The sequence below is a fragment of the Emys orbicularis genome, chromosome 9 (assembly GCF_028017835.1).
Source record: "Emys orbicularis isolate rEmyOrb1 chromosome 9, rEmyOrb1.hap1, whole genome shotgun sequence".
Lineage (NCBI taxonomy): Eukaryota > Metazoa > Chordata > Testudines > Emydidae > Emys > Emys orbicularis.
The window spans coordinates 97,281,994-97,300,081 of record NC_088691.1 but is presented as its reverse complement, the minus strand read 5'-3'; the positions used below and the strand labels follow the sequence as shown (position 1 = coordinate 97,300,081).

The 18,088-nt window shown below is 39.9% G+C and overlaps 1 protein-coding gene across 2 annotated transcripts in view; it reads right to left on the bottom strand.

Annotated features, from left to right (window-relative positions):
* Nucleotides 1-18,088, bottom strand: part of FXR1 (FMR1 autosomal homolog 1) — a 76,895-nt gene that overhangs the window by 3,034 nt on the left and 55,773 nt on the right. The window contains exons 9-14 of one of the 2 annotated variants that reach the window (XM_065410989.1): nt 16,261-16,339; nt 12,193-12,302; nt 10,899-10,985; nt 8,757-8,964; nt 4,633-4,836; nt 3,372-3,572 (exon numbers count right to left, since the gene is read on the bottom strand). In XM_065410989.1, coding sequence (XP_065267061.1) covers nt 3,372-3,572; nt 4,633-4,836; nt 8,757-8,964; nt 10,899-10,985; nt 12,193-12,302; nt 16,261-16,339 — 889 coding nt within the window. The remainder of the gene's footprint in view (nt 1-3,371; nt 3,573-4,632; nt 4,837-8,756; nt 8,965-10,898; nt 10,986-12,192; nt 12,303-16,260; nt 16,340-18,088) is intronic. The other variant, XM_065410990.1, reaches the window with a different exon arrangement.

The following is an 18,088-nucleotide window of genomic DNA, read 5'->3' as shown; positions in this document are numbered from 1 at the left end:
CTATGGTACCATATAAAAAGTAAGGAAATTTCACTCTAGGGTATCCCATAAATAGATTGAAGGGAGATTAGAAACATGGGAGGAATAGATGGATTTAGGGGAAAACAAATTTTTAAAATAAGTAGTATTAAAATATTTATTTTTTTGCAGAGTTCTTCATGAACTAAGCACACCCTCCTGCTATTTCCTGTCCACTTCTGCAACTCAAAAAAGGCAACTCTGTACTTCTAGAACACATATTTGTGATTATACATTTTGAAGGGATAAACAATGAGGTGATGAACCAAAAGAAGTTACAGAGCTCATCAAATAATCTATTGTATAACAATTGATAATTATATTTAGCATTTGACAAACTCCAGCTAGTTATTTTTCTGGGTTTAATGGTGATAAAATGATAAGACCTATATCAGGGTTCAAAGCAAAATGTATTAATTTGGTTTCTGTTCCATTACTATTAGACACTTCGCAACTGCTCAAGAGTTATCTAGTTTTGAGAACAATTCAGTTCTCAGTACCAGGAAAGGTGCTCCTTTAAAATACTACTTTACACCCAGTGACTTACATACATGCAATAGAACTACTCACATGAATAGTTATGCATGTACTTAAGTCCTGTATGCACAAATATTCATCCAAACTGTGCAACAGTAAGAGAAACATTACAACTAAATGTCTCAAATGAAAACTAATTTTGTATATTGATTTTTAAACATTTGATTATTCCGTGAGCTTTTCTCATGCTCTCATAATTAAACTAATGGAATTTAAAAAAAATCACATTACAAAAGGAAAAAAAAGATTCAGTACCATCTCTGCCATAACAGTATCATTATAAGCTCCTTCCATTTATTCCTATTATATATTTATAAAAAAAAAAATTAGCAGGAGAGCATTATCCATGAGGACATTATAAAACTACATATCTTTCACTATTACTCTCACAACCCAACATGCTATTGCTCTGTCTTTTATTTTATTTACAAATATTTACTAATATAATCAAAGTTTATTCTGAACAACAGTAGCAACAGAAAAGCACAGCCTTCATTCAACTTCAGAAATATGGGGAGAAACTAAATTGACTGAAAGCAAAATTGAGGGGTAGTTTGGTGTTTTTGAGTTTTTAATAAAGCATGTTTCAGTTGAAGGGAAATGCTGTCATGGCATTTCAAATGTTGACTAATATCTTATTATATTTCTCATTTACAATAACCCCTTGTAAAGCTGAAATTGATTTTTTTACCAATCTACTTCCTTCTTTGTAAGTACACATCTATTTATTATAGGACTGAAGAATGCTCATAAAGTACTGCACTGTTTGGATTTATTTATTTTTTGAAAGAGCACTGAAGCATGTGTTTCAGGAAAAACCTCCACATATGAACAATTACATGACCCTCAGCAAACAGATGCAAGTAAAACCGTCAAATTTTGAGCGTAGCAGGCTGGAAAACATCCCTTTAAATTTACCAAAATGTCTTATGAATTTATAGTCACACATTTTCTAGAACAGGTAACACTGAAAATCAGAGAATTCACCTTTAAGATTTAAAGTGTTAGTACACATAAAAGAAATGCCTCAAACCACAGTACCAAAAAACCAGAAACATGCAATTTAATTTAAAATGTCTTTTTTCAATTTGTGGATGATTACTACGTCCATAAAAGTGAGGGACTGATAGAATTGGCTTGATACACGCATAGGGCAGGCAGATGTCATGTAAATTCCCTCACATTGTTCTGCCAATGCACCTCAGTACTAACCCATGCCACCGCTGCTGTTCCAAGCCATCTTCCTCTCACATGAAAACAGCCAATAGTGAAAAATTTAAAAATATTTGGTCATGTCACTTTCAGGGGGTTGCACAGGTGTAAGTGCAGAACGTGTCCCAGTATTCTTACAGAGATTGATTCTGAACCACTGAAATCAATGGGAGTTTAGCCATTGACTTCAATGGGAGCACAGCATCAGAAGTATAAACTGTATTTACAAGTAAAAAATTAAATTTTAAAGGACAATAAAAGTTAGTTTCATTAGACAGGTTATGAATTAAATATGTTCTGTTGTGAGAATTGTTTTTTGTCTTGTACACAGTAGTCTTATTAGTTATTAAGTAATTTTTATTTACAGTAGTGCAGCTATATATATATATATATATATATATTTATAGATATACATAAACAGCAGACACATGACATTCTTTCATGCTTGTGATCTGAGGTTACCCACAGCTCCACTCGAGTTACCTGGCTGTCTATCTTCTGCCTGACCCCTGAAGCGACGCCTGCGGCTACGATTGCGTCGCTGGGGTTTTTTGTCACTATCATCTGCAATTGCAAAGTTTACCATGAACTATTCTGATGATAAAACTGTTTTTCTTCAGCAGTTTAAGGATGGGCACAGATTGCTTTTATTAACATGGAAGACAAAAGAAGATATACTGAAAGAAAATGGAATTTTGAATTGGAAGCATTCAAAATTGATTAGAAACTTGATCGTTCACAGTTTGGTCCAGATTCAGTAAAACACTCAAGCACATGCTTCACTTTAAGCACTTAAGTTTACGTTGCTGAATCAATGCCTACAGGTGGTTTCTGAACATATAATAAATGAAATATAAACTGCTACTAGTCTACTAACAAGCTGATCATCGGCCCCACGTCATTGGAAAGTTAAGTTTTCCTTACGTTTGCAGTAAGATTTGTCTGACCTCAGTGTCACCACAAAACATATACAAAACTTCAGTGGGTAACTTTATACTTTTGATATATGGGAGACAACAATTATATTCTGGATACTAGCCCCTTGTTCCTCAAGGCCCAGATCCAGGAAAGCACCCCATTCAGGAAAGCACTTATGCAAATACTGATGAAGTGAATGGGGCTTATTCAGGGAAAACACTTAAGCATAGGCTGAATGGGGACAGACATAAACAGGTGTTTAAGTGCTTTCCTAAATTGAGGTTCAAGTTGCCAAGGGTTAAGGAAGTAGGATTCTGGCCCAAGGAGAACCACGAGTGCCTTGTTTCTCTAATCAGCCTCAGAAGGCACTAATTAAAACAGCAGTACTGACAGGAACCAAAGCAGACGCACAAAGTCTCTCTTAGCCAGAAGTATTATGGACATGGTATAGGATAGCAGTAGAGATCAGTAAGAGAAGGAAACCTCATGGTACTTCCATGGGTGTGGAAGACTTTTCACCAAAAGAGAAAAAGTTAGATAATACATTAATAATTATTTTTTAACCAAAAACAGATTTTCCACTCATAAAAATGAACATATGTTCTATTACGCTTACACAGACGATTCAGAACAATCTTTTGTGAGGTAACTCATTCTGTGGTTCTGTTTCCCAGCTGATAACATACCTAAGCCATTCTCATTAACAGAAGCAGTGTCAGATTCAGTCATTCCATCCATCAGAACAGCATCTTCATCAGTCCTTCGCCTACGTGACCGCCTACGACGGTTAGTACTGTGATGAGATTCACTGGCATCAGTGTCCACAGTCTGGTCTGACTCTGTGTTATCAAGTAAGCTGTAAGGGTTGCTGTCCGGATCTTTAAGCACTAAATATCATATGGAAAAGGTCCATCTAAGACAAACTTCAGTTACAAATAGTGGGTCATACTGATTTCATTATACATTTTAAAATACAAAAATGTATAAAATCACGCAGAACATTGCCATACATAACAGTTCTGGTTTTATGCTAGTTACTCTGGGCTTTTTCACTAGTTCCGATAATCCAACAGGTGTATTCTAGGGCACCACAGCACAGTAGAACACGTCAGCATATTATCAAGAGACCCTCAATGTAATAATTTAAAAGAAACTTTTAGAAGATTAGTTTTAAATCCATTTATTTGCTGAACGGCCCTCTACACCTAGTTAGCAGATACATACATGTGGGGGCTTCCAATGTCACAGCCCTGCACACTTCCTCACCAGACAGGAGTGTGGGAGCCACCATGGGCAGGAACTGTTCAGCAGTGCCCTGCAGCCAGGGGCTTGTCCTCCTCCTTGCAATCCTGGCAAGGGGTCTCTGCTCCACCGGGCCAGGACTGCAACCTCCCCTACACATTGTGCCCTGGTGTCTTGGGCTCTTTGGCCATGCAGGGAGCCCCTCGCAGGTCTGGTGTCAGGCTGAGAGCCCCTTTCAGCCACGCTGTCAGCACTGACCTAACCCTACCCCTATACCTACCCCCCTTAATTTCTAGGGACTGTAAAAATAAATACATAGTTAAAAATAAAAATCATTAACAGTCAAAATTAGAAAAAAAAAATAAAAATCAAATTCTTCCAAGTCTAATTATCCGTGTAGGCTGGTGAAAGAGTGAGGACTGGGAGTTAGGGAGAGATGGGATGAAAAGCAAAGCCCTTAAACTTTTTCACAACATGGTGTATAAAACATGCAAATCCTGACATGACTGACATGATCCAACTGTAAATCTCTAAATTTTGATAGTTGGCTTGCAATATACAGCCTGCTGTTTTTTTTAAAAGTTGCAATATTTTAAAAAAAATATACACATACTTTAAAATAGTGATTTACTTAATTTAAGAAGAGAAAATACAGCCAGTTGTCTGCGATAAAAATTAAACCCAAAATATATTTCAACACACTACCAGAGCTAATGGATGACTTCCCACCACGTGGTCCACCACGTCCACGACCCCCAGAAACACTACGTCCTCTTCCTCCAGGACGTCTTCTGCTGTCCCGCTGATGTCGGCTCTCCCGGTCATCTTCTCCTGCCAGTGACCAATCGCTCAGTTCATCTTTTCTTTCAGATTCCGTTTCAGAGGGATTAGACAGCTCAGAGTTTGTACCTTTAACAGTATAAAAAAGAAAAACAAAGAGATGGACATGAAATTTGTGGCCATATTCTAGCTTCAGATGCACATAGGAATCCCACTGACCATGGGGATCCACATGTATCTGATACCAAAATATGGTTTTTAGGTTTTAACTGATATTTAGCAACTCTCTAGAAAACTCTTAGTTTTGTTTTGGAATAATATGAGAAACATGTGATCAACGATTTATTATGCAATTTTAGTCATTTACAAGTGCAATTCATGCATAACGTACATTATTTTGTCTTTCTGTACATGGACACACAAGCACTGAGGGATTAATTCCATCTATATATACATACATGTGGGCTATATGATCCAGTTTCTAGGCAACTTCTCTAAAAATTCCCAGGGACAACTTTACCACCTTATAGAGTTGCTAAGCAACTACTCAATCATGCAACTACTGTAATGCTGGTTTGAACAATTTAACTACTATGGTAAATTATAGCCATAAATCTCAATCTGATACTTCTGGGTAACAAACTCTCCATAATTTTCTACTAGATTAAAAATACAACTCCTGCCTTTTTAAGCACTCAGACACTGAAGTAATCAGGGATGAAAATATTTTGGCCACTTGTGATTATCTCATGAAGGTACAACACCTTGAAAATTGAACTCCCTGAGATAAAATAGTTTGTTATGTACTACATCAAGATACTGCCAACTATACAACACCCATTCCAGTTTAGTACACAATTCACCAAGAGTACAAAATGGCTTAACCTCTGGCACATGGAAGCAATATTTTTTGGTGCAGACAGTAGGTACAAATCATCAATGCTTAGCACAGGGAACTCTGGACCTACTGGCATTAGGATTAAACAAAGATCATGCTAACTGCTGGTCCAACATTCCAAAAAGTAGTTGAAAAATTCTTAAATGACAACCTTAATCATAAGATTAGAATCACAGAATTGTAGGACTGGAAGGTTTTCTAGTCCAATCTCCTGCACTCAAGGCAGCACTAAGTATTATCTAGACCATACCAGGCAGGTGTTTGTCTAACCGATTTTAAATATCTCCAGTGACAGAGATTCCACAACCTCCCTAGGCAATTTATTCCAGTGTTTAAATACCCTGACAGGAAGTTTTTCCTAATGACCAACCTAAACCACCCCTGCTGCAATTTAAGCCCATTGCTTCTTGTCCTATCCTCAAAGGTTAAGAGAACAAAATTTTCTCCCTCCTCATTGTAACAACCTTTTATGTACTTGAAAACTGTTATGCCCCTCCCTCCCCCCAGTCTTCCTTCTCCAGACTAAACAAACCCAATTTTTTCAATCTTCCCTCATAGGTCATGTTTTCTAGACCTTTAATCATTTTCATTGCTCTTCTCTGGAGTCTCTCCAATTCGTCCACATCTTTCCCGAAATGTGGCATCCAGAATTGGACACAATACTCCAGCGGATAACTAATCAGCACAAAGTAGAGCGGAATAATTACTTCTCATGCGTTGCTTACAACACTCCTGCTAATACATCCCAGAATGATGGTGGCTTTTTTTGCAACAGTGTTACACTGTTCACTTATATTTAGCTTGCAATCCACTAAGATCCCCAGATCCCTTTCCACAGTACTCCTTCCTAGGTGATCATTTCCCATTTTGTATGTGTGCAACTGATTGTTCCTTCCTAAGTGGAGTACTTTACATTTTTCCTTATTGAATTTCATCCGATTTACTTCAGACCATTTCTCCAGTTTGTCTAGATCATTTTGAATTCTAATCCTATCCACCAAACTACCTGCAATCACTCCCAGCTTGGTATCGTCTGCAAACTTTATAAATGTACTCTTTATGTCGTTATCTAAATAACTTATGAAGATACTGAATAGAATCGGACCCAGAATTGATCCCTGCAGGCCCCCATTTGATATGCCCTTCCAACTTGACTGTGAATCACTGATGATTACTCTCTGGGAACGGTTTTCCAACTAGTTTTGCACCCACCTTATAGTAGCTCCATCTAGGTTTTATTTCTCTAGTTTGTTTATGAGAAGGTCATGTGAGATAGTATCAAAAGTCTTACTAAAATAAAGATATACCACATCTGCCACTTCCCCCCCATCCAGGCGGCTTCATTACAAACTCTCCCAGTTTTGAAACAGAAACAAGGCATATCTGAACCCAATCATAAAATATTTTTTTAATAATTTCAGGCACTCTCTTTCCTGGACGTTATTTTTTTCCATATCACCTAGAATTACTTCAGAAATTACTATACAAACAAACGTTACGTATGTTTATGGTTCTGTGGCATCTTTTATGCTGAAGGACCAAAGTGCTCCATAAACCATGTATATAAGGCATATCTACCCAGCACTGAAATTCAACCACTTCTTGGTTGGAACATGGCAGTAAGTCTCAGTCAATAGCACTTCACAATAGGTTCTGTTTGATTTTTCTTTTTAAGTAAATGAGGGGAATTCAGTAAGCTCTCCAATTAAAACTACATGAGAAATCTTAAAGAGGTACAATTTGACCCCTAGGGGAGCCCTGCTGAGCCAAAAAGAGGCGAGGAGACTTACGGGGAGTTAAAAGCCAAGCAGTGGTTCTGCACTAGATTTTCAGAGTTCTTAAGAATGCCGCCCTGAGTTGAGGGAAACTGGGGAGAAGTCTTAAGAGGGAATAGGGTGTAGAGTAACCAGATAGTCTCAGAACCTTAAAAAAGAACACGGGGATTTTCTGACTAGTTTTAGTCAGGGAACTCTAAAGAGATAGAGTGCTACCTGTTTATAATTGTTTTTAGTCTTTAAAATCAGTGCAGCGATATAAAAGAAATGCAGCCAAAGACAGCTCATTTGTTTTATTTTGGTTGCAACCGAAAACATGTATGTAAACCTGACACTCATTAGATGGTTTTCTCTGGTTAACTTGCGTTTCGTTCTGAGTTTCTGTTCAGTTGCACAGACCATTTCCCTGACACCTTAGTATTATATAACTATACTACTGTCAAAGGGCATGATCTCACCAAGTTCAGTTACTGGATTTTCATTTAATTTCATTTTTCTCCAATTTAAAACATCTTCTCAATAGGAATGCAAACAAGACGGGATCTTCATAAGGCCTCATGTTCATTTGAGATGCTATGCTAATAATTAATGTGCTCTACCTCCTATGTTAGCCGAACTCTGCAGTCACTCAACTGTGTTCCATGCAATAAGTAAGGCTATGTTTTAGTCATGGGTATTTTTAGTAAAAATGGACAGGTCACGGGCAGTAAACAAAAATTCACAGCCCGTGACCTGTTCATGACTTGTACTATATACCCTTGACTAAAACTTGTGTGCTTGGGGGGGGAAGGAAGGGGGCGTGCGGCCAGGGGGACTCCGCGCGCTGCCCCCACCCTGAGTGCCCGCTCCACAGCTCCCATTGGACGAGAACCACAGCCAATGAGAGCTGCAGGGATGGCACCTGCGGGTGGAGGCAGCGTGCAGAGCTGCCTGGCCACGCCTCCGCCAAGGAGTTGGACATGCTGGCTACTTCCGGGGAGCCCCCCCAAGCTAAGTGCTGCCCAGAGCCCTCACCTCCTCCTGCATCCCAACCCCCTGCCTCAGCCCTGAGACCCCCCCACACCCAAACTCCTGCTGCTGCTGGGGGGGAGGGGTGCGATGGCCCGAGACTGCCCCAGCAGCGGCCAGTGTGGTTGACTCGGGGGGCCGCCCAAGCAGATCAAGTGGCCCCCGGCCCAGTCACACCGGCCGCTTTACAAGTCACAGAGGTCCCGGAAAGTCATGGAATTCGTGACTTCTGTGACCTCTGTGACAGACGCGCACCATTAGCTGTAAGTAACATATCTAAAAATGAAATATATATTTAAAAATAAAGCACAGCATCATTTTCCTAGGCAGAAGTTTCCATACCTGTTCTGTAATTTAAAAACACTCACCATAACCAGACGTATAATTGGGGCCTCTGCGACCTCTCCCTCTTCCACTATATGACCTGGACCCTTGTACTGAGGAGAGAGTACTCTCATCAGTAGTGTACCCCTTTTCTTTTTCAGGACCTCTGGTGGAAGAAGGTCTGAAACCCATACCAATCTGACGCAGTTGTTCATCAATCTGGAGCCTCTCCATCCTTAGCTGTTCTACTTCCTATATTCAGAGAGATAAAATCATAACCAGTTTTATAGCATTATTATGTGTTGTTAGAAAGTGAATTCAACCCTCGGTGTCATTTTAGCAGAGTATGTTTAACGGGTTTTCAGATCTTCCATTACCAATCAATATTACGTCATCTATTTGATAGCTGTCTGAAGGCCTGAGAAAGCCTTACGTAGCAGTGTATTTACTTTCCTTATGCTTAATTAATGCATAGTTCCTTTTTTATGCTTCGTGCTTAGTTAAGCTGGAGTCAGCACATCACATGCAAAAACATAACTGTTGTTCTTCAAGGTATGTTGTGCGTATATATATTCCACATCAGTACACTGAGGACGCACAAACCTAGAGTTAGAGACTTTTAGCTAGCATTATCTGTCAGGGTGGCACATGTGTGTTGCACTTGCTTAAGCCATGGATTGAAAGTATAAAGGGTGAGGCAACCTTGATCCTTACTCAGTTCTTTTTAACAGGAATCCTGATGTCTTCAGAGTAAAAAGAAGACATCTTTTTAGTCTGTATCCGCAAAAAGAACAGGAGTACTTGTGGCACCTTAGAGACTAACAAATTTATTTGAGCATAAGCTTTCGTGGGCTACAGCCCACTTCATCGGATGCATAGAATGGAACATATAGTGAGGAGATATATATACATACAGAGAACATGAAAAGGTGGGAGTTGCCCAACCAACTCTAAGAGGCTAATTAATTAAGATGAACTGTTGTCAGCAGGAGAAAAAAAACTTTTGTAGTGATAATCAAGATAGCCTCTGATGTAGCAGGAAAGGAATGTGGGTTGTGGAATACATATGTGCACAACACATCTTGATGAAAAACAGTCACTGTACAGTTAAATAACAGTTTCTTCTCTTTCAAGTGACTGTGCACAAATATATTCCATTTTAGGTGATTCCAAAGCAGTACTCCTTAGGTGGTGAGAATTGAGAATATATTTGAACATGAGCTGAAGAACAAACTTCCCAAAGTCTGCATCAGCTCTAGAAGATGTTGTAATGGCATAGTGTCTTGTGAAAGTGTGAATCGAAGTCCATCTGCAGGGCAGCCACAGGTCCATGACTGGGATGTTGTTTAAAAATGCTGCAGAGGTAGTCTCACCTCTGGTGAAATGAGCCAGAATTCTCTCTGCAGGTGTGACGTTGGCCAGATTGTAACAAGCTCTGATGCAGAACGATATCCAGTTACAGATCATCTGTGCAGAAGCCACCTAACTGATGTTATCACTACTAAGAACGCTGTCTTTGCAAACAAGTAAGGGCTCTAGAGCCCATGAGCCAGATACTATGGGGAGCTCCAATTAGTAGCCACATACACTGAGAAGGAACCGAGAAGGGGTGAGGATGACTCTGCCCTTTTATACCCTTTATACCCTTGGTCCACAGCACAATGAAGGACAGGGCACATGTGCTGCTCTGATGAGTAATGCTAACTTGCAGTCTCCAATTTGAGTGCACTGGGCATGCGCACACATAATATGGAATTATATACATGTAGAATCACTGAAAGGAGAATATATGTTAAAACATTAAGGTTGGACTGTTAAGTTAGGACATGCAAAAAATGTAGATTAAAACACATTATCTCTGCTCCCTTGCATGTCTGGCAAGACAATAGGATGAATTTCGAGATCACACACTTTTTATCAAATGTACACAACGGTGTTCTCCTGCAGCCTTATTTTATTAACCTTATTTGTATTTTAGATAACCTGTGATCACATGCATTACGTTGGCCTTAAATTATATGTGCAAGGGAACAAAGTTGAAGCCATGCATACAACCTTAGGGCTAATCTTAAGAGGAACTGAACTTCTGCTACTCCCACTGAAGTAAAGGTGTTACTCAAGAATGTAAGTATAAATTGATAATTTCCTCTAATAAGCATTTCCAAAATTCAAAGATAAAAACGTACCTTCAGGTAGGCAATATGGTATTCTAAAAGAACTTGGACATTTCCAATGTTTTCTTTAGTGCCAACAAATACGAATGGGACCATTCCCTGTAGAAACAAAACACTATAATCATTCTCAAAAAGAGCAACATATTATCAAAACCACAAAAAGAACAAATTATCTGCCTAAGTAATGTGAATAAATGACAAACACCACTCATAACAATGTAGCTTGGACCTTGGGCTGTATCCACCATACACTAGATACAGTCAAGGGAAGGAGGCAACGGTGACAGACATTTCTGCACTTCTCTGAACCTCGGGCTACTGTAAGTTAGAGAAGCTTCAGGATTGGTTTAATTTATGCTTGGCTGCCTATGGTCCCAACAGGCCATTTCAGCAGCTGCAGACTGCTGGGGCATGGGGATGTTCAGTCCATACCACTTTCCAGCCATGCTCACTGCACTAGTTGCCAGCACAGGAGTAGCTGTGGTGATTTTATGCCATTCCCAAATTCCCCCCAAAAGGGAGAATCCTTCACTAGCTAGTTAAACCAGCTTTTCAGCACAGATGAACCTTAAAGGGATCAAAGTTCTAGTTCTATATATAAAATAAATATTATCATGAATAAAGAGTGTAGCGACTACATGACAGTTGTGCAGGTGATCAGGTATTTGTGGGAGAAATTATACTGCAAATCAAAGAATGTGTTATTGAGAAATATATGATTATTTAATCAACTTTCCTGAGTTGCTGAAGTTTAAATGTAAATTTATTGCTGGTGAAAGGTGCTGGTTTGACAGCCCTGGCGAGTGAAGTCATCTGTACATCCACAGAATAGGTACAGCACTGGCAGCTGCGGTGTTATCTTCCTCTACTCTGACCCACAAATGTGCCTCAACCAAAACCTACAAGGATCATCCTTAAGGTAATTCAATCTGCAGAGCCAGTTCTTTGGCCTTTCTCCGGGAATGCCAAGAAGAGTCCCTCCCATCTAGTGTCAATTCTAGTAGTTTTTGTGATATGGATACCAGTCGACCAGCAACTGATTGAGACCAAAATAATGTCTCATAGGCAACCAAACAGCCAATAGATACTAACAACCTGGGCTATATATGAAATGGAGATCCCAAACTAACCCACTGGGTGATCCCTTTCCCCAGCTTCTCAACTTTCTACAAATACTTTGCTAATATTAAACAGATAGTAAACAGTATCGCCTTTGCTCCTTCCAAAATCATTTGTTAACAAATTGCATTAATATACTTTTCAAAAATACAAGTTTAATAGTTGAAGGAAAGATTAAATAACTTACATCTTCTCTGGGCAGTTTGTTTTCATTGTCCCCTTCAATCCTCACCCGGACAACTCCAGACTTGTCTACAATCTCCTGAATCACTTTTCCATTTTTTCCAATAACTTTTCCTTGAGGGGAGGAAAATAGCTATTTTTGAACCAATTCTTCAAAGTTTTCTTTAACATAGTTTCCTTGTCATTTCCAAGTTACATGTACTAAAACAGTAATAGTAATAAAATAAAAGTCGTGCTTTATGAGCCCAATTATCCACTACCTTGGACTTTATGTCACATTTTTCACCTACTTTACATAGGTGCAAATGACTACACAAGGTACAAGTGGGAGAATCAATGCAATGTACAAATCAGATACGTGTCATGGATGGTGGCGGCTGGATCCAGATTAGGTTCAACTGTGAGGTTGAATCAGGGCTAGGATTCAATGGCACTATAATTTTACATGCTCTTCTTACTTTATTTCAATGTATCTGAATCAGAACAAGGAAATATGAGATTACTATATAATGGAGCCAACCCAGAATTTAAATAAGTCCTTCTGAAACAGATCTTTCAGACCTACAGTCATACCACCTCATGAGATTTGACAGTGATCTTGTCAAATCTCATGAGATAAACCGTGTTGGGACATACAGTAGTAATTCCTTTATAACTGACTTCCAAAATTGGGGTTATTTTCAGTAGCTGGAACTGATGATTCGGTAGATAGCACTCCTCTCCTAGTACTGAACCCGTGACAAAGTATGATGTTAGAAGCATTCTGCTTGATGAGATGTCTTTTATCAGAGGAAATATAAAACTGAAGTCCAGGAGTACACTGGGACAAGGAGCCTTAGGAAAATGTGTGTTTTATCTTGAAGAGGAAGTGGGAACCAACCTTTATTTTTCAATAGTTTAAGAGACAGGAATTATCCTAATCATAGAACCATAGAAATTTAGGGCTGGAAGGGACCTGGAGAAGTCATCAAGCCCAGTCACCTGCACTGAGGCAGAACCAAGTAAACTTAGACCATCCCTACCAGGTGTTTGTCCAACTTGTTTTTAAAAGCTTCCAAACATGGGCACTTCATGACCACCCTTGGAAGCCTATTTCAAGGCTTAACTACCTTATAGTTAAAAAGTTTTTCCTAATATCTAACCTAATTCTCCCTTGCAGCAGATTAAGACCATTACTTCTTGTCCTATCTTCAGTGCACATGCAGAACAATTGATCCTCTTTATAACAGCCCTTAACATAGTTGAAGACTGCTATCAGGTCCTCCTTAAGTCTTCTTTTCTCAAGACTAAACATGCCCAGTTTTTTTAACCTTTCCTGATAGGTTAGGTTTTCAAAACTTTTTATCATTTTTGTTGCTCTCCTCTGAAATCTTTTCAATTTGTCCACATCTTTCTTAAATTGTGGTGCTCAGAATCGGACTCAGTGCTCCAGCTGGGCCTCACAAGTGCTGAGTAGAGCAGGACAACTATCTCCTGTGTTTTACATACAACATCCTGTTAATACACCTAAAATATTAGCCTTTTTTGCAGCTGCATCATATTGTTGACTCATATTCAGTCTGTAATCCACTATAACACCCAGATTCCTTTACCACAAGAAAGTTATTCCCCATTATGATTTGTGCATTTGATTGTTCCTTCCTAAGTGAAGTACTCTGCACTTGTCTTTATTGAATTTCATCTTGTTGAATTCAAACCAATTCTCCAATTTGTCAAGGTCATTTTGAATTTTAAACCTGTCCTCCAAAGTGCCTTCAAGTCCTTCCAGCTTGGTGTCATCTGAAAAATTTTTAAGCATACTCTCCACTCCATTATCCAAGTCATTAATGAAAATACTGAATGGTACTGGACCCAGGACTGACCCCTGCGGACTCCACTAGATACACCCTCCCAATCAGACAGCAAACCATTGATCACTACTAATTGAGTATGGTCTTTCACCTAGTTATGCATCCATCGTATAGTAATTTCAATCACATTTCCCTAATTTGCTTATAAGAATCACGTGGAACTGTGTCAGAAGCCTTACTAAAATCCAGGCATATCACGTCTCCTGCTTTCCCCCACCTACTAGGTGAGCAATCCTATCAAAGAAGGAAATTAAGTTGGTTGGGCAAGATCTGTTTTTGACAAATCCATGCTGACTATTCCTAACTAGAGCCAGCGTTTTCCAGCAATGAAAACAAGTATAATTTCAGATTTTCAAAGCTGTATATTTTAGAAATTCAGAATATGCATTACATTAATGCAAAAAATATTGTATTGTATTGTATTGTAATACTGAGGGCTAGAGCCAGCTGTGTGCTGAGGGGAGGGGAGAGGAGCCAGTTGTATGCAGGGGAGGTGAATGGGGCAGAGGTGCTGTGGACACTGCTGAGAGCAGGTGCAAGCATCGTCTGTTCTGCAGCATGGTGAAGGAGCCCGGTGCCAAGCTGCCAAGTGCCCTGCCTGCCCAGGGGAAGCTCCTCAGAGGTTTTGCTGAGCACAAGCCTGTGTGAGGAGGGGAGAAGTTGGCAGTGAGTCTCAACACCAACCAGTCCCCAGCTTCTGCCCTGCACCCTGGGGATGAGTCAGGTGGGTTGCCAGATTTCTACTGCATTAATAGCCCAAAGTCACTTAAAAACTAGCCCAATCTGTTTACTGAAACAAAGTGGGGGATGCTCAAGAGGTGTGCCTATACTAGGAGGAGGTATTTCGGGGGGGGTACTGGAGGGAGTATTTGGGGGGATGCTGGAGGAGTGTGTGTGTGTACTGGAAGGGGATATTTGGGGGGGTGCTGAAGGGAGTACCTGTGACCTCACATTTGAGGTTGGGGGCAGTGTCGTGATCCCTGTCATGGTGGCAGGGTGGCTGGTGCAGGCCTAGGACGCAGCGCCAGCCCATCAGTCAGTGCCTCCCTGCAAGCCTCTCCCCCTCCCCATGGCGGGGAGCCACGGCCTGGCCCTGTCACCACTCCTGGTCAGAAATCTGGTTAGGGCTGTGACCCTGCGCTCCACCCACGTGTCATCTCTGCTCCAGCCTCTGCCCTGGGGATGAGTCAGGAGTCTTCAGGCAGAAATCTGGGTGTGTGAGACCCCCATGTGCCTTGCCCACCCTGTGATCAGGGAGTCCCGAAAAAACTGGCAATTTCCAGCCCGGCCCTACTTATACGTTTATTATCATCCAAGTGCTTACAAACTGATGGTTTAATAATTTGCTCCTGTATCTTTCCAGGTATTGAAGTTAGGCTGACTGGTCTATAATTCCCCAGGTCCTCCTTGTTCCCCTTTTTAAAGATAGGTGGTGCTCTGATTGCCCTTCTCCAGTCTTCTGAGACCTTTCCTGTCCTCCAGGAGTTCTCAAAGATAATTGTGAGCAGCTCTGAGCTTGTATAAGGGTACTTAAGGAACCAGCTGAAGCATACATTTTTACAGTTTTAGGAATTTCATCCATAAAAAAAGTATTTCTGCCCCCAGATTAAAAAACTAAATTAAAAGGACACATGATACCTCAAGAATGATTAGCATACATGAAAGGATGCGACTATCATACTGTTGCTTGTGTATATTGCAGCACACCATGCAAAAGGCATAACCAGTCAACTAGGACACTGGACAATGGTATCTTAGTTGAATAACCATGCCATTCTTAGGGTTCAAAGGAAATTATTTTCTTTTAAACTTAATTTCGAAAGATCATTTTCAACATTAATTTTTAAAGAGGATTTTATAGGTTCCATTCCCCCTACCCGCATTTATCAATTTAAACTTTACACAAGCAGGAAATTTAAAAGCATATGACTGCAGAAGTCTGAATCTGTTATGTATCTCAAAGTGCAACCATAATATCTAAGCATTCTATTTAATATTTTTTAAATTAATTACAAGATAGAATTGACAACAAAATGTCCACATATGCAACAGATATTTTCAAAACTTCTATTATACCTATTGTTATTTAAAAGGTTTTAGTTTCTGAGTGAAGGGAGAAACTGTCATATACTGGCATCTAAGCCTTCTATGCATAGTCATACTGAACAGGCTTTCTTTCCCCAAATTTTCAAGTGTTTTAAACTTTTAGCAGTATTACATACCAACAAGATTTCTGGGAACCTGAATAAAATCTTCCACAAATTCCAAGTAACTTCTAGCCTTTTTTACTGCATCAGCACTCTAGAAATGAACACAACAGAAGTTTATTTTGAATGCAATATGTTAAAAATAAAGCCCTGTTAACAACAGCTGGAAAACCTCCAGACAACAGCAGGAACGAGATTAATTTAACCTAGTTTTGAACTCAATCTTAGAGAAATAACCGAGTTTAAAAAGTTCAGGAACAAAACAGTGGCAAGAGGGTGGCATAAATAGTAAAAAACAATGTTTTCACACTATTTAAAACAAAGTTTTTATATTCTTCAATTTACCACAATTAAAACCAACTGTCAAAAATACCCCCTTTATGTCATCTTGCAACAGCTCATTGAATTTTAGAGACCATCAATTCAGAAGGATATATATTCTTTTAGCCCCAAAATGGCACACACAATTTCTGAACCGATATGCTTGTATAGAAATATCTATATAACTAACATCACAAAGAAAAAATAAGTATCGGGGATAGCCGTGTTAATCTGAATCCACACAAAAAACAGGGAGTCCGGTGGCACATTAAAGATTAACAGAAAAGAAAGAAGAAAGGTAAAGAAAGAAAGAAAAAACGGTTCTTTGAGGTGTGTTGCATGTGACCATTCCATCTTGTGCACAATTGTCAGAGAATTTTTTTCCCCCTCAGTGATACCCGTTGGGGTGGTCCGAGCACCCCGTCACTTTGCACCACTGTGTGCAGGTAGAAGAGGGCAGAGCCATTCCCAACTCCCCTCAGTTCCTTCGTACTGAACAGACTCCGATAACGAGGGAGAAGGCAGGTGGGTCATGGAATGGACATATGCAACACAACTCAAAGAACAACAGTTACTGAATGGCAGGTACTGGTTTTTGTTCTTCAGTGCTTGCACATGTCCATCCCATTGTAGGTAACTCACAAGGAGACAAACATGGAGGTGACTGTAAGACATCCCGTCTGAAACTGGCATTGTCCCTGGACTGACGGGAAATGGCATAATACAAAGCAAATGTGTAGGCAGATGACAACAAGTCACTGCTTTACAAATGTCCATTATAGGTACTTGCACCAAGAAAGCTGTTGATGTTGCCTGTGCTGTAGTAGAATGCACCAATATCCTAACTGGTGGGGTTAGATTAGCCAACCGGTAGCATAAATGAATCCATGAAGAGATCCAGGATGAAATCATCTGAGTAGTCACTGGACTGCCCTTAGTTCTGTTTGTAATCACAACAAACAACTGAATAGAAGACCTAAAGGACTTAGTATGCTCCAGATAGAAAACTAGAGCCCTTCTGGCATCCAAGAAATGCAGTCTCTCCTCATCTCTATGAGCATGAAGTTTTGGAAAGAAAGTTGGCAAATAGACTGCCTGGTTAACAAAAATCAGAGACTACCTTAGTGAGAAATTTTGGGTGAGGGCGAAGATGAACCTTATCCCTATGGAAAACAGTGTAGGGAGAGTCTGATGCTAGGGGTTTTAACTCTCCCACCCCTCTGGCCGAGAAAACGGCCACTAGAAATGTTACCTTCATAGAGAGGTGCATCAGAGAGCAAGTTGCAAGGGGTTCAAAAGGTGGGCTCATCAATTCTACTAGGACCTAGGAGATCTTAAGGAGGGATGGGATCTTGCACGTGTGGATACATGACCAAACTCCGAGGATTTTTCTGAAGCAGGTTGTATGGTATGAAGACAGTTTGGACATGTCATACTTTCTCATTCCCCAGCATTCTGAACTATAAAGTAATGTTGAAAGTACACAGCTCTGATAAATTTTGAGTTTGGTGTTGGTGTTGTG